Source organism: Astatotilapia calliptera, chromosome 7 (genome assembly GCF_900246225.1).
Source record: "Astatotilapia calliptera chromosome 7, fAstCal1.2, whole genome shotgun sequence".
Taxonomy (NCBI): Eukaryota; Metazoa; Chordata; class Actinopteri; order Cichliformes; family Cichlidae; genus Astatotilapia; species Astatotilapia calliptera.
This window is the reverse complement of record NC_039308.1, coordinates 65,786,459-65,803,684: the sequence shown is the minus strand read 5'-3', so window position 1 is coordinate 65,803,684 and position 17,226 is coordinate 65,786,459. Positions and strand designations below refer to the sequence as shown.

At 41.3% G+C, this 17,226-nt stretch overlaps 1 protein-coding gene across 7 annotated transcripts; it reads left to right on the top strand.

The window, feature by feature from the left end:
- The first annotated feature begins 2,220 nt into the window (after positions 1 to 2,220).
- On the top strand, positions 2,221 to 15,761 carry LOC113027140 (monocarboxylate transporter 13). Of its 7 annotated transcripts, none has more exons than XM_026176700.1 (9): positions 2,221 to 2,793; positions 3,702 to 3,790; positions 9,310 to 9,337; positions 9,493 to 9,631; positions 11,170 to 11,433; positions 11,925 to 12,068; positions 12,148 to 12,854; positions 13,147 to 13,387; positions 14,969 to 15,761. In XM_026176700.1, the coding sequence occupies exons 5-9, from the start codon at positions 11,238 to 11,240 to the stop codon at positions 15,172 to 15,174; spliced, it is 1,494 nt and encodes a 497-aa protein (XP_026032485.1). In that variant the 5' UTR covers positions 2,221 to 2,793; positions 3,702 to 3,790; positions 9,310 to 9,337; positions 9,493 to 9,631; positions 11,170 to 11,237; the 3' UTR covers positions 15,175 to 15,761. The 7 variants fall into 7 exon arrangements, with proteins under 7 accessions (XP_026032485.1, XP_026032480.1, XP_026032481.1 ...); XM_026176695.1 differs by adding an exon at positions 4,248 to 4,333 and having other exon boundaries at positions 9,310 to 9,631; XM_026176696.1 differs by having other exon boundaries at positions 3,702 to 4,333.
- Positions 15,762 to 17,226: the final 1,465 nt, after the last annotated feature.

Below are 17,226 nucleotides of genomic sequence, written 5' to 3'. Positions count from 1 at the left end.
TTTGCAAATCTCATGAAATTATATTTTATTTATAACAGAAAACAGAAAACATCTCAAATGTTTAAACAGAGAAAATTCACCATTTGAAGTTATCTTTAATATTATGGCAGTAACACATATCAAAAACGTTAGAACTAGGGCTGCCACTAGTCAACTAGTCACCAATTATTTTTGTGATTAGTCGATTAGAAACTACATCATTCGGATTGTCTACATTCAAAGGAACTACTTCCTCTTCCGCCTTCATACTTATGTGCGAAATACGCTGTATTAATGTCTGGCAGCCGCTGGCGCGTGAACTCACAACAATGGCTGAGCATAATTGTGCGGACTTATTTTACCTCCACAAACAGCTGAGACGTGGTTCACGATACATGTGGCAAAAAAGTGAGGTGTTGTGGCCATACTTGCCAACCTTGAGACCTCAGAATTAGGGAGATATTCAAAAGGGCTGTTGGGGGGGGTGATAAATACATTTTACAGGGTTTATTTATCGGATAAAATACGTTAAATGTCACCGTTATTATTGGCCGGTGTTCTGGGAATCCATCCTACCTGGAAAAACATCCTACCCAATGTACCCGGCTTGGAAACAGCGGGGGTGTCCAAATTCAGAGGCTGCTTCCACCTCAGGAACCAGCCTTTCTAAAGAAAGCCGGGTAGTACGTCACGAGCTCCCTCGGTGGAGTGAAATGTTGCCGTCTGCTCCTTGCTGTCTAAAATATAACCGGGCGCTGACTTAAACTCTCGACCGTCTCACACTTCTGTTTAATCAGTTTTCTGTTTGATGTTTATTCAGCTGTGTGAAAACCCTCGAGGAACCCACCCGAGGGATTAATAAAATAAAATAAAATCTAATCACTTTAATCTCAGCCAAACCGATTTACTCACGAATAAATAAAACACTGAAGAAGCCAAACAAGAACATTTTTAAGTTATCAAAGTGACTTAAATATCATGTTTAACCCGAGTAGTGAAAGCCCGCGGGGGTTTGAAGACGATGTGTCGGCTCAGATATTTGAAGTTTACACAGCTACATTCTCACCTGAAAATATGTTAAAGGTTTTTTTGCGACCCAGAAAGAGAAATAAGAGTAATATTAAAACTAAGTAGCTGCCGTCATTGTTGGAAACTGGAATTCGCTGGGCCGCGCTATGAATTCTGCGATATGGTTTTTCAATTTTGTTGTCCGGGTGGAAAATCGGAGAAATTCGGGAGAATGGTGGCTCCGGGAGATTTTCGGGAGGGGCACTGAAATTTGGGATTCTCCCGGAAAAATCAGGAGGGTTGGCATGTATGGTTGTGGCAACATCACTAACCTTGTCACCTCAGAGTAAATCATATCACAGAATATGACGAGCGTTGAGACAAACTGAAGAGGAGGAGAGGGACAGGTGCTGCTAGGGCGAGACAGACGTCTCTCACAGGCAGGCAAGGTGGTCAAATAGCACAACTTCAGTTTTTTTATTTCTATATGATGAACTCTGCATTATTAAGTGATAAGAACAAGTAATCTGATGTCCTGTAATCATTATGATGCTATAATTTGAGATACAATAAATAAAATACGTTTTTGTACAAAGTATCGGATCAGTATCGTCGAGACCACCCTGAATATTACTTGGTATCAGATCGGAAAGGAAATCAGTGGTATCGCACATCACTACTGAGCAGGGCCACGCTATGAATTCTGGGATAGGTTGAGCCACGAAGTATTCACCCGACCCATCCTTCAAATCTGGGGAAATGAAGGGCGCATTTGTCCGAGTCTTAGCATTTGGACAGTCTTCGTCGTGTCGCTGTAGCGTAATCAGTAGTGATGGGACGTTCTGTATCGAGGCTTCGGAGTGTGTGTCGAGTAATGGAGGGGGCGTTTCCGCGAAGCGCGTATCGAGGCTTGCTTCATTTATGGGAGGAGCTGAAAATGATGACGTCCGAAGCCTCGCTGCCCGGCTGTACCACGTGACTGGTTCATGAAGCGGTTCGAACTTTGCCGCAAATAATCATTTTCCATACTGCCAGCATAAATATACACAGTATACTGCCATCACTACAATATAGATGTTTTACACACTCCTTTTGTTGTTGACATTTACAGGCTGTGTGCAAAATGCCACACTCTTCAAATTCATGCCAGCTATTATTTTTACGTCCAGTAGGTGTCCTGCTAGAGCAAATGAAGCTTCATGAAGCTTCGCGTTGGGGTGAACCAATTGGATGAAAAGCTCCAGTGCTTCATGGGGCTTCATCTGCCCATCACTAGTAATCAGCCTACAAATGCGGGTACAGGAGGATGCGGTTCCTGAATTTGGACACAGCTTCTTCTTCTTCGGGGTTTAACGGCAGCTGGCATCCTTGCTTTCCACAAAGTTGAGGAGTCTGTTTATGGGATTTTTTTTCTTGCAGAAGTGCATTTGTGAGGTCGGACACTGATGCTGGAGGGGGCAGCCTGACTCACAGGCTCTGCTCTAATTCATCTCAAAGGTACTCTATCGGGTTACTGCGCCATGCTGGAATTCACTGAGCTCCTGAGATCAATCACTGAGATCAATCGCTTCTTTTATAAATGTGTGGAGGTGCTTAGGTGCCTGGTTTTTTCCCCGTTGGCTATGGAAGTGCCTGGAACTTCTGAATTCAATGATTTGTTTAAATAAACCTAATGAACACAACAAAGTGCTGCTAGTCTAGTCTTAACTGCAGGGGAAAGATACTTACTAGCATCACATTGTTTGAGTGTCCCGCTTAACACGACTGAGTCAAGCACAGGAGCCAGAGTCAGGACACCGGTGCAAGGTTTGTGATCCCCCCTTGTGTGAAAATCTTTTTTCACATTTCTATAGATATATATCATCCATGGTATCCACTGCTATTGAGGTTGAGCACACTTAATGGATAACAGGAATAGCTCAGTAGGTAGTGTTTGTTTTGTTCCATATTCATATTCATCTAATTTCATCAACACCACAGGAGATTAACAAAAGAGCCACTTGTTTGCACTCCCAGGTCAAGAACCATTACCATTTTGCATATGTGTTAAGAGATAACATGCTAAGGTTCTAGAAATGGTGGGACAGATTATCTGGTGAACACTGGCGTGTTTGCACTGTCATTGGGGTGGCTGTGGCTCAAGTAAATAGCTCCTTTGCTCCTCCTGTGTACATGTCAATATATCCTTGGACAAGAAGATGAACCCTGAGTTGTCCTTGATGCTTTCATTGGAGTGTGAGTGTGTGAATGTTAGAAAATATGCTTAGGCATGGATAAAACATTATATGAATATATGTGTGATTAGATGAATGAGACTTGCAGTAGGAAGCACTTTGAGTGCCCAGCAGGAGTATTTAGAGTATACTGCATCATTAGCATGCACAGCTCATAGAGCATCTAGCAAAATTGTGTTACTTTGTAATGTTACATTTTGTAACATATTTTCTGTAATAAATTAGTTAGTGGTGCAGTTTCTATGACGGTACAGTCGCAGAGATGATAGAACTCAAAATATTATGCAATTCAAAGCAAATAGTCCATCAAAGAAATAGCATAATGGGAAGCATCATAGCCTACTGAAGCAGTGGGAATGTTCAGTATTCCCCTGTGAAATCGTTATTTAAAAAACAAACACTCCAACACCAGCTGATCCCACTCTTTAAGTCCAAGCTTCCAACTCATTACCTGTAAAGACTCATTCCTTGTGTTTACAGGTAACACAAGTGTGAGCAACCTTGTGCTTGTTAGCAACCTCCTGCTTTAACACATCTTTCACCTGGAGACCAGAGCAAGACACGAGCAGGTGAGGGCGAACCATCCATTTATTTCAGATTCGGTTTGAACTGCTGCAGATTTTTAAATATTTTATGAAGGAATGCTAATGTGTCTCTTTGTACACTAGTATTACTGTGAGCGAGAACTAGCATATATGTCAAGTTGAAATTATGGAGTGTAACAAGGACATAAGCCATTCAAGAGCACAAAATCATTTGAGTCCAATTGAGTCATCTTGTTTAGTCCTGTTTGATCTTCTGCTGGAAACAACAAATTAGGTTTAAAACTACAGGTTACAGAGTACCGAGAGGCAGAGAAAAAATGTAAATGTAATTTTTTTTAATGAAGACATCAGACAATAGCCCACTCGTTCTGTGAGTAACTGTGATCTGATCCCATGCTGCGCAGGGAATGAGACGAGACAAGAGGGAAGAGAAAAAGTAAAAGTTGTTGCTCATTTTCGCTCTGTGTGTCTGTTAATTTAGTTCCTGCAATATTTCAAACTGGTCATCTGTGGCAAAATCCTGAAAATTCCAGTGATTTGGCTTCGTTTTTCTGAAGAATGATAGTGGTAAGTGCTAGACTCGCCAACAAAGACTTCCTGTGACTAGTTTATGCCTGCCTGTTAAATCCTTTCAATGTGAAGCAACGGGAGTAGGGAATGTTCGGTTTGTGCTGGCAGAAGCTTAATCTGTAACACTGTTACTAATGCATTACATTATTTGGTGTTTGTGATGGAACCTTTTTTGTTAAAAAATGCAACTCTTTGCCAAACTAATGCAAGAATGTGGCATCTCCCAGGGCGTGCAGCACAAAGGCTGTGAACCACAAATGTATTGTTTTTATCACTGAAATGTTTATTAATGAGGTTTACAGGTTACTTTGAGCTCTTTATCAAACCAAACACTGCTGATTATTTTTAATGTAAAAAAAAGGGCGGCGGGGGGTGGGGGGCAGTAGAATAGGAGACTAGAAGACCTGAGTTCGGTTGGCTTGTTCTTCCTCCTGTCATCATCAAAAACACTGCCATCTGGGCAGGCCCACACACACCTGTGCTTTCTGGGAGTTTGCCACGGAGAGGCAAGCAAAGACTGAAGCATTCAAGCAAAGGTGGAGAGCTGGGACAGAAGGGTGATGCAAGGAGAGACTGTCCTTCAGGTAGACTACAACTTTTACTCTCTTCAGCCCATTTACATGGTTGGACAAATACATAAAAAGGATACAGAGAGTGATTTTGGAGCAGAAACATAGATGGAAGTGAGTGAGAGAGGCAATACTTCTTTTCTGTGTTCTACCAACTTTTCTCCATATAAAGCTAACTCCTACACCAAACCCGTGTTATCCCCAAGGGGTTCATATTCCTCCACATATGGACTGAACATTGTAATTCCTGTGGACGCCCGTACAAAGCAGCCTTGGGGCAGCATCGATGCACCTGTTCATGTGGCATGAATTAACCGACATCTACATCAAAAGGGTCAAATCTATACCCCCCAGGGCATGTTTTGGCTGAGTTTGCGTGTATCTGCAGAATTTTTGACAAGGCTGTCAGCCACTCTCCAGAGGAAGCCCCTTCCAATCCCCCCCTCTCTTCTTCACTCACTAGAATAATTCACACTCAGCTATAAACAAAACCGACTGCCAAACATTCTTGGGGGCTGAGTGTGTGGAGAAGATTGAAAGGATATCTGCAAGTTTTTGAGGTGTGTGAATGTGGGGTGTGTGCTGCAGTGTGTGTGGGTTGGTGCGAGTGATTGTGTGATATGGTTTTTAAGCAGGCTTGAATCCTAAATGATCATTGACTAAACTGTTTTGTGAAGGAGAAGGAGACGAAAGAGTGGGGAAGGTGCCAAGGGCCAGTTTTACAGAACACGACCAGCCTAAAAATGAGCTCCAAAGACATCTTTCAACTCTCACTGGCTTGGGAACCTTTAGTGCAGAGTTCACAAACTCATTGGTCTTTAATTAAAACATCAGAGGCTAATCAAAACGATGCCCTGTTGCATATATGAATTTATAATGAACTAAAACATATTATCCACTTTTTCTTTAGCTACAAGGACATTTGGAAACTGGGAAGATAAAAAATACCCAAAAGATTTAAATCGCTCTTGCAATCCTTGATGTGGTGTGTGTGTGTGTGCGTGTGCCAAGCCTCCAGTAGGATCTGAGTTAAGATTTGTCTTTCATTGCAGACAAACAGACTGATCGGTTGAAGTTGATTTGCCGGACATTTGGCTGCACTGCTAATCAGAGAGCAGGAATGAGGTCCAGTGGTCTGATGCCAGCAGATTCTTTTCCTGTATGATTACAATCTCTTTGTTCTTTTCCAATGACCTTGGCTCATCACACAATCGAGTGTCTGATTGCATCACACGTAGCCCCCGACTGCCTTGTTAGCTTTCATGGCCATTACTGCGGTGCATGTGTGAGTGGCTGTTGGACGCAGTTGGTGTGCATCGGGGAAGTTCTGTCTTGTCTAATACTCTCATTGCTGTGTGTTGGTGACATGCACAAATGTTAAAAATGCAAATTTACGTTCACACAGCTAGTGTGAGGCAGTATTGATTTAGCTGGGTGGCAATTTGCTGCTAATGACACAAAGAGACAGACAACCATTCACAGTCACAGTCACACCTGTGGGCAATTTAGAATCCCCAGATAATCTAACCCCACAAACTGCATGTCTGTAGACTATGGGAGGAAGACGTACCCAGACAGAACTCGTGCAAACCTCATATAGAAAGGTCTCGGCCAGATGGCAGATTCAAACCCAGGACCTCCTGGATGTAAGCCACAGTGCTAACCACTGTGGCTCTGCTACCCATTTACCAAACTGTTGATTTAATTACTTCCAATGGTCCTGCAAGCAAGCGCGAATGTGAGTGTAAATTATGTCTGTGTACTGGCCCTGTGGAGGACTGCCTAACTGTTTGGACTGTGCCACAATGATGGCCACAACCAGAAGATGGGTAAATATATGGATGGATGGTGCAATACAAATCTTTTAACTGAGGCTAGTGTGGCTAAAAATAGTGCACACTGAGGAAGTGTGTAACTAAAACACCTGTTGCATTAGAAGAGTGAGAGGAAGCTGGCTGTCATGTAACTTCTATGGGCTTCTTTCAAAGCGGTGTTCTGCATTTCACTTTTGTTGCATCACCATCATGACTGGAAATGAAGAAAAAAGAAACAACAGTAAAGCTTTAGTCAGCATTTCAGTTAGCCGTGCGTGCAGCAGAATGAATGCAACGCTGGCCATGAAGTATGCTACAAATTTTCCCTGTAGCATTGTGCTTTTAAAAAACGTAACATGGCTCTGGATTCCCTCATAGGCACAAAGATCTGAGACTGTGTGTGAAAAACAGAAAGTTGACTTGTTTGGTGACGTGTGGGGGCAGCCTGTGCAGACAAACACGTCTCTGCTGCAATAACAATAACAGACATGAAGCCAGATACAGTGAAGACAGGCATCAGAGTCCACCCTCCACTGAACAGCACAGTTAATAACACCACCCTGTGCACTGTGTCAGGCTTCAGCAGCACATATTCATTATTCAGGTCTCCATCTCCATCTATACCACTATCCCACCTTCCCCAGCATAGATTTGTAATTCATCACCCATTCTTATAAATCTTTAATTGTTTTAAAGCACTCGTTGGTACGTGTATGTCTGTGTTCTGGGCATTACAAGCAAGCTTTTGCATGAACGTACAATTACTAAAGATACTCTAAAATAGACTGGGATAATTCTTCTGCTGATGTTACATAACAGGAATACATCCAGGAGAGGTAGACTGGTCTAAATTATTACCTGGGTGTTGGACAGATGCAGAGAAAGAAGATTGATTCTTTTATTCCATCCCCCACCGTTTCTGTCTCGCTAAGCTCTAACACCTAAACAGCACTGCCACGCAGTGACCTTCACCACAACACAGGAAAGCTATCTGAAATTTGAATTTACTGAAACAAAGAGTGCGAGTCATCCCCAAATCACATTTATGGATATTATTTTTGAAAATATCAAATTCAACATAGGCTAAGAGTACACAGAGTATATATACTTTTACCACTGACAGAAGATTTAATGTGATCGATGAAGCAGGAAGGATCATTTGCTTCCCTATTAAAGGAAGACTTCTCTCTTTGCTGCCGTCTGCTGACTCACAAGCCCACATAAACTTGGCCCAAACAATGTGCACTTGGCTTTGTAAAGATCCACACTAACAATCTGGCACACCACAAACATTGGTACCGTGCCTCTTTAGTGAACTGTAAAGCTCATAAAAGAGACAGTTCATGAGCAGAATTAATAGTTTGCCAAAGTTTATTGGCAGGTTGTACCACTGAGAGGTGGTTAAAGGAGGTTTACGAGGGGTTTGTCCCAGGTGGTTGTGGGATAATGATGTCACATTTGCATGTCCTTATTTTACCTTTGCTAATGAATATGTCCGTGGTACACAGGAATGGAGCAGATGAATCCAAATCCATCTGATTCAAACACATTCAAGCTAATATATTATTTATTATGTTATTTTAAAAATAGCACCCGACTAAAAAGGACACCTCATGAATCAAAACTCAGTTTGCTAATTTAAGTATTTTCATTTGAAATAAAAAAAATATATTTATCTTTAGTTTTTCCCTTGAAGGAATCCATTACTAATCATGGGATGACCTTTTTGACGGGATCATATCTTTTTACTTTTACATGGTGTAAACAAGTGTTGCTTTGAGCAAGCGTGCACTCCGGGCACCTTTTAACCAACCTTGCCATTTTCTCTTTGGTATATGACGCATTGATCAGAGGAGTCGTGTTGACTGTCTGCAAGGCAGCAACAGAGCAAACGTATCACTTGTGAAAGGACTTGCTGAGCTCTCAGCTGTGTTTTGACGTGCCCGGCGCAGAATACAGTCTCAGTTGTCTGAGCTTGTAGCTTTATCTGCATGTGTGGGTGGTTATCATGGACCACATTAATATGGTCTGTCTTTATTTGTCTATTTTTTTTACAGATTTCATTATGTTGCGGTCAGAATGTACATGTATTTGAGGGGTGTTGAAACACACAACATCTTCCCTATTGAAAGATACTGCTCTATTAAAAGTAGCACGCAAGGCAAAATCGTGGTTTTAAAAAACCCAGGATGTTACAAACAAGTGTCAGATTTGGGGATTTGATTGAGAAGCAAATGAGAACATGCGTTTGAACGTATCGTAGTGATTTGTTAACTGCATGATGGACGCGTCACACTCGTGGTCAGAAAGTTCTGAGTAAACTGAAGTAGCTAAGTTCTCTAATATGAAGCTCTTAACTGATTTACTGATACATTGTTTCCACCTTTGATTGTTGTTAGTTAGTCATTGATATTAAATGTTACAGAGAAACGCATGATTGTGTTTATGGTGTTACTCCCCACACACACACACACACACACACACACACACACACACACACACACACACACACACACACACACCAAACAGCTGATAAGACAAGTTTAATAAAACTTTGCCCTGCATGTGTCTTTGTTTTCAACATGTCCAGGAACCGTGAGGTACAAAGGTCTATCCAGGTTAGCTGTTCACATGTTGCTCTTAACCTTTTACATCATATTTAATCCTCTGCTGTATTTTATTCCCTATCTCCTTGATTCCTTTACTTAACCCCTTTTCTTACACTTATTGTCCATGCTTGACTTTTGCACCTTTTAACCTCTAACACGAGAAGACGAGCTGCATCTTTTCCTGTGTGAGTAACACCACTACAACCTCAGCATGTGACAAGCCGCTTATGCTTAACAAATCCCACCAAGCTTGGACGGCTGCCCCACAGGAGGAACATCATGGCTTCATGCTGACCAAGAAAAGTAAGGTAGCAATATTATTTTACATGGATCACATGTAAAATCTAATGCTTTGAATTACACTTTCATTCATCTCATCTTATAATGTTGTTGAGCTGTTGGGGTCATGATCTGGATTTAGGTTCAGACCTCCTTCATTCAAATCCCACAGAAGGTGAATAATCTCCATAATTGAAATGCATGAAAATCCTCTGTTCTCTATGCACTCTGTGCAGTTTCATTATCGGTTTTTGTGTTATGTATGTTTCATCAGCAGAAAAGGGAACTGAGCTAAATCCTATCATGTGTGATAAATTGTGCTCTGACTGTCGTCCAAAGAGACCAAGAGACAAATGACTAACAATAGACGCACTTTACTGTTGTCCTTTTTGGACAGACGCAGAGAAAGATGAAAAATGTCCTTTTTCAGACTAAACGCTGGTTGGAATAAAGAGGTGTTGAATGTCTCGATTTATGACAAATGTTTCATGTTTAGTTGATTCAGCAGGCAGAGTGAGTATGGCTTATTGAAATGAAATGCTGCTTAGACAAAGACTAATCCAGCCCTCGAGATTTTAGTCTTGTGGACACACGTGGTGGTCAGTTTGAGGCAGACATCAAAGGAAGTAAATGGACTGTATGTACTGTCTCATGACCAAAGTTACATTGTCAGTGTTATCCAACTGCACCACACAAGTCATCGTTATCATCGGTCAGTATTGCTTGGTGGGAATTACAGCTGGAACTAAACTCTTAACCTAGGAATCAACATTCGCTCAGTGAGTGTTTATGTGAGGGAAAAACTAATAGAATCAAAAACCTCGTATTGACTTCCACAAGATTTTGCATCCTATCTGGATTTTCTCCATTACACCTGGAAATGAAACTTTATGTGGGATCCCAGTTCATCATAAAAGCTTCTCTGAGTTTTTGTCAGCGCTCTGTACACGAGCCAGGTACATATTACTCAAATATATCCACCCATATATTTTCTTAACCACTTATCAAACTGATGACAGCAGGGGAACTTGAGTCTAAGGGTGGTTGCCTGGTTGTACTGTTACACTTTCGAAGTACAGTGCTCTGTGCGAGGTTGCTGAAGTTGCTCTGTTTTTAGGGACTAAATGGTTATTGGAGACAGAATCGCAGCTCTGGCTCTCAGACATACCTGGGCTGGTCTTGTTGTTGCATGCATTAGTAATTCTGTTCACTGACATCATGATGTACATTTTCATATATTAAGTACAGCAGTTGGGTACTGTACTTAGAAGGTAACTTTTTCACTTAGTACTGACAAATTTTAGCCAGAGGTATCCAGATAAGTCTTTGTGTTTAATGTATTCGTGTCCAAAATATGTTGATTTGCATCTGAAATTAAACAAGAACATCATTCAGATTTAGTAGCTGTTCTGAATATCTTCAGTGCAGAGACACCAGCCAATATCTGTTTACAAATTAAAGTCTCTTATGGAAATTAATATCTTGCTTAACAATTTGACATCAAATGTAAAAGCGCCCAAAAAAATAAATAAATAATAACATACTTGTTTTTCTCCCTGTAGATATTTGACTGTTTAAGGAGCCAGCGCAAGTGAACTCTGCATCGAGAGCTCAGAGGAGAAGGATAACCATGGCGGCAGCTGCAGCCCCCGACGGGGGCTACGCCTGGTTCATCCTGCTCTCCTGCTTTCTAGTTTTTGGTCTGACCTTTGGGGTCATTAAAGCATTTGGTGTATTCTACGTTGAGATACATCGATACTTTGAAACCACAGCAACAGGTACATCGTGGATCACCTCTATTGCGGTGGCTACCATTCACATTGTAGGTAACTATCAGCAAGTTTTTAATCTTAAGCATGTCTGTATTTAATACAAGCGTATGGAAGCGAGTGTGGTGAGAGTAGACATCGGAGCATCCCGACACATTTTCCTATTTTGACAGTATTATCTCGATGCGTTTACCCTTTAAATGCCCTCCACTTTTTAAGTTATGGCCACCAGGTGTCGCACTTCTACAATTTAAAAAATGGTTAAACATTTGACACCCGGTTCTTTTCATGCTGAATGAATTCTACTGCATTAATCACAAAACTACCAGGAGAGTACTCAAAATAATAAGATGTAATTTTGAACCCAACTGTTAGGATAGTTTGGTTATATAAATTATATAGCTGGACAATAAAGGACACTCTTAAGTCGACGATTAAAATTCTAAGCAAGTTACAGAACAGATTAAAAAGCATCTGTTATACTATGAAGTGTGTAAATGTTGTTATGGAATCAGTTATATGAGTATGTCCTATGTGTCCATTTGCAGCTCCAGTGGCATCTGCACTCAGCGCACGATTCAGCCATCGTGCTGTAGTGATAACGGGGGGTCTGATGTGCAGCTTAGGAGTTGTATTTGGGGCTTTTGCCAATAACCTCACTGAACTCTACTTAACAGTAGGGTTTCTAAATGGTAAGTGATACAATGCACACAAAACCAACCGAAAACACAACACAGAAAATATCATATTTGCTGTTTTTCTTTGCTACAGGATTTGGCTACGCTTTAACGTGGACGCCCACAGTGACCATGCTGGGCTATTACTTTGAGAAGAGGCGCCCGGTGGCAAATGCCTTATCCAGCTCAGGAGAATGCATTTTTACCTTTGTCCTCACCCCTTTATTTCAGCTGCTGATTGACAGCTTCTCTTGGAGAGGTGCTCTGCTGATCTTAGGGGGTCTGCAGCTTAACCTGTGCGTAAGTGGGATGTTGTTGAGGCCCCTGAAAGCCACCAAAGATCCTACTAATGGCAGTGAGATAAAAGCTGCAGAAGAAAGCTTGGAAATCAGATCAGTCTCTAAAGAGGACTTGGATGAGGTCAAGTCCAGCTGCCATGTAGGGAAAGAGCTGGAGGATGCTGATGAGTGGAGAGTGGAACTATGTTTTGAAGATCCCAGTGACAAACATGATATGACTGAAGAATCAACCAGCAGAACTAAGTGGACTGAACTAAAGAACAAAATTCTTCTGTATGTAGATTATACCCTCATTACAAATGCTCAGTTCATGGTCTACTCTATGTTTGGGGTGTTTGCTGCTCTGGGTTTCTTTGCCCCAGCTCTGTTCCTGGTTCCCTATGCCCGCAGTAAAGGGATCGAGGAGTACCAGGCAGCTGCTCTTATGTCCATCTCTGCAGTGCTGGACCTCTTTGGAAGAGTGTTTTTTGGCTGGGTGGCAAACCTGAGACTGACAGAGACGGTGCGTTCAATGTAATAATGAACCAGACCTAGAACCATACTTTGAAAATCACATGATAGCAAAGTGCTTCTTATTAACAGTATTACAGATCAAACAGATATGCCTGTTGAGCAAGAAATATTGTAGGTGATGGGTGAAACAATAAGTAAATCATTACAACTTAATATCTACGGAAAGGTAAATAATGCATCGATACTTGGGATGTTCCCGGCGACTCATTGAGAAAAAAAATGTAACTAGCCCTCTAGTCTGAAACTAAGAAACACTCTAATGCACTGTTTCCCATTTCCAGGTGCAGCAGCTGACGGCTACAGTGATTCTGCTGGGTACAGTGTTACTGCTATGCCCGTTGGCTACCTCGTTTTCAGAGCTGGTTGCTTTTAGTGCAGTTTACGGGCTGGTGTATGGTGCAACGGTTGCCATTCACATCACTGTGCTGGCTGAGGTTGTGGGCATCCAGAGGCTCGGAAGTGCACTGGGGTTCTTCATGCTTATACGCAGCAGCGGAGGCCTGCTTGGACCACCTATTGCTGGTGAGTTTTTATAGTGAACACTAAAAACAACAGACATGTTAAACCTTCTGTGAATATCACAAAAGAAACGGATTTTTAACTTTATGTTGTTGCTGTGAAACTCATCCATTTAGGTGTTGTGACTGCAAACTAAAAGGTATAATTATTGAATTGTTGATTTATATTAACATTTCTATTTGCAAAGCTTTAGAAACATTTCAAGGTCGCAGTGTCCCCTCACATTATCCAATACATAAAGTCTTACACAGTGTGTGTGCTTATGCATTTTTCTACGATGTAACTGCAGCGCACTGAAGCTCAGTGGAATCAAATGAGATTTTGATACCTTGCTTACATTCAGTACTGCTTTACAATTAATAATGGATTTCATCAAATGTCCATCTGACAGAATCCTTGTTATTCTATTTACACTTTCTTTTGTATTTAGAGGGCAAGTGGGTAAAAATCACATTATGATGCTACTTTATGTTTATTTTACAGCTGATCGCTTCCAAATATGTCTTTTTCTTGTTAAAGAGAGGCTCTTTCCCACTGATTTTTCCTTCTGTTACACTGCATTGCAACAGCAGCTGCAGTAACTATGCATGCAAAGCAGAAAAAAGAGCAAAGAGATGACAAATGGCAAATAGACGCCTAACTGGAAGTGCATGTGTCCTTTTTTCAGCTATTTCATCTCACCACCTTGCCAAGATATATTTAAACGAGTTGCAAATATGCCATCATACATCTCCAGTAATCTGTCTGCGAATTTAATTAAAAAGGCATTTCTTGAACTAAATTACAGTAAAATGTTTTTCTGCTCCTCTCCTCTCTCTGTGCAAACCAACACATACCATGAGCCCCGCCTCCCAAATCAGCGAGGATTTAACCTGATTATGGAGGTTGTGACTCACATTCACACACAACACTAAAGAAAAGCAGTTAATAGAGATTAGAAAACATCCGGTGTGATTTGGCATGCAGACAGACAGATACGCTGCCTTTGGTGGAAGATTTATGGTTATTTGATTTTTCTTTAAACAAAAGAAAATGTTGCATAGAAAAATATCAACAAATACTTTTCAGTCCTCCCCCAGTTTCTTACTTTCCTGCTGACATTTAAAGAATCTTTTTATTTATTTAACTCCCTAAAAATCTCTTAATTTGGATAAAAGTGACACCCCCCACATTTAAATGTTGAATTAAAGAACACGCTCAAGGCTGAAACTGACCTCAAATATAGTTAAATGCTCATTGAAGTGAAGTAGATGCAAATATAGCCAGTGGTGTCCTATTTTTAACTTAACATGGTTCCTCTGACACAGAGGCTATTTCTAACTACTTCTACTACTTTGATGACCGGAGACTTGATGGATTTTGAGGATGCATCAAAGATTCTATTTATGTTTCCTTCATGTGCGTCGCTGGCTTCATTGCCTTAGGATGAACCTAATGTTAGTGCAATCCAATTTCTGCCTCAGTCTTTTGCTTGTTCATGAACAATAACATAGCTTAAACATTGATGTGTTTGTTGGTTTTTTGACAGCGCAGGTGAATTCCAGTGATGAATAGATGTTGTCCCACTTCTACTTTTCCTTTTAGGATTCTTCATTGACAAGATGAGTGATTATGGGACAGGTTTCCTCATGGCAGGGGTGTCTCTCATTGTCTCTGCCTTGTTCCTGCTCCTCCTCCACATAACGAACCGAAGAGGTCAGGGCACAGCTAACAAGAGCCAGAGTACACACAAGGACAACAAAGGACAAAGTCTAGGAGGGGAAGAAAAAGAGGAGCAGGACATGACATGATATTCTGCAGTTGGTGAGTTTAAAATGGTGACTGAGCCAAAGATTGCCATCAAAAAAGGAAAAAGAAGAAAGCAAGGACTGGCAAGTTAAACGTCAAAAACTGTCACCCTGCCATATGTTGCTTTTACGTACACAAACGTCACACAAAATTTCCACTGGAAATAAAGAAATTGTCATTTTGTCATTTTGATATAAACACTTCGCAACCCTCTGTTTACTTTTCACAAAGCACAATTTTACAAAGCGATCTGTCTCGTTTTTGTTATTTTCAGTGTTAGCAGTGTCAGTTCTGCAGGCGTGTTTGCAGTCAGTGGATAGGAACAAATGTATTGGGGTTTTTTAAAGATGCATTTGAGATTAATTTCAAGAAAGAGCAAGCAGAAACACATGAAAGGGCTAACCGTTTTTAACTGAATGCTCAATGCTTTTTGTACCAATAGACTGACGAGCATTTTGTACGCTCCCCGAAGCACTGGTAGAAAACACTGGGCTGACTCGTCTGCACAAAGCTGTAGTAATGATAAGATTTGACCTGACCATTCACAAGGTCATTCTCATATGTTAATAAATACAACTTTGTTACTGAACGTCTTTAATCCTTGTATGGATGATGTGTCTGCATGGACGAGTGCGGAGCCGCTACTTTTAAAATGCAACTATGGCTCCCTCCAGTGACAAGATACTGCTATTGCATTTGCAGCCTTCCTAACTGCAGCACTGAGCTGAAAATGCTGATACATACAGATCACAGAGAGGATTACAGACTATTGGGGGGGGGGAAATTTAGTTGCAGTTAGTTGTATGAAATCCTAAACTGTGTGAAGCATCCTCTCCTTTACTTTCAGGCCCCTTGTAAACAGCCCAGACGTTATCTGAACTATTCAAAGCTTCAACATTGGAGTTTGAAACCCACCGGGATTTTTTCCTGTCCTATGCTGTACAATTTTTGGTACATGCAAACCCTGCAGTAATGCAAACACACAGTAACGAGTGTAAATAAATACATCCCTCTTCATAAACCTGTAATAACGAGATCCAAAGTGAGGTTTACAAGCAGTGGCCCACACTGGAATGCCCCCACACTAAGAGGCACAAGATATGCAGACTCACACAGGCCAACACACACAGCAAAGGCAAAAGGCTACAGAAATGAAAACTCGCCACAACAAGAGAGCTGCTCTCAGAATACCACAAAGCTTTGATCTACCAGACAGGAACAAAGACCTAATCCATGTTTCATAGGAGCTCTACATGAAAACCAAACACACACATTCATTCACACACACTCGCAGGCACACAGTACGCCGTGGTTGAGTGCCAAGAGACGGATGCGACTACCTATCGTCAGGAAACGGTTATTGTTTTCTGAACTGAACAAATGTGCATTTTCAGACCAGTAAAATCAGAAACTAGGGCGGGTTATGCAGTTTTCATTTTCAGTGTAAGGACTGGTTTATTGAACCAGTGATTTGCAGACCATATGAGAGCCATGCAGTTACACGTTGTTCCAAATTTTCACCAGCTCATCGTTGTGGCTGTGAAAACCTCATTCTGTCCCCCGTCCTATTTTGACACTTGTGCACGGAGCACAACAGACAAAAGTCCTTCCAATGTCCGTCAGAGCCCAGCAGAAAGTTTCTCTCGCTCTGCTGGCATCCGCCCACAGGCTGCCTCATTTTTACAACCAATCAAAAACAACAAAGCAAAAGCCTGTGACAGTGATACTGTGAAAGAAATGTTTTTCTGCAGGATTATCTCTACGTAGTTTGAATAATTCGAGTTTACCAGTGTGGATGATTTGAGCTTCGTGATCAGCTTTTGGAATATAAATGATGTTTAGTCAATACCGAGGACCCACAGTGTACCAAGAGAAGAACATGACCCAGCAGCATGTTGGTAATTTGACTATGATTTGCAATCAGACATCTTATCCAGATAAAATATCCAGACTTATTCATTACATGAGATAGGATATTAGTTACAGAGGTCATATAGACTTTGCAGCTTCTTCAGAACTATGGACCAGATGTGGTGTAAAGTGCACTGCAACCT

Bases quoted from the DNA above. Each gene is read 5' to 3' on its own strand.
- LOC113027140 (XM_026176700.1), top strand. From the start codon at position 11,238: ATGGCGGCAGCTGCAGCCCCCGACGGGGGCTACGCCTGGTTCATCCTG. The intron at 12,069-12,147 runs GTAAGTGATACA...TCTTTGCTACAG, and splicing joins AACAGTAGGGTTTCTAAATG to GATTTGGCTACGCTTTAACG. The intron at 12,855-13,146 runs GTGCGTTCAATG...TCCCATTTCCAG, and splicing joins ACCTGAGACTGACAGAGACG to GTGCAGCAGCTGACGGCTAC.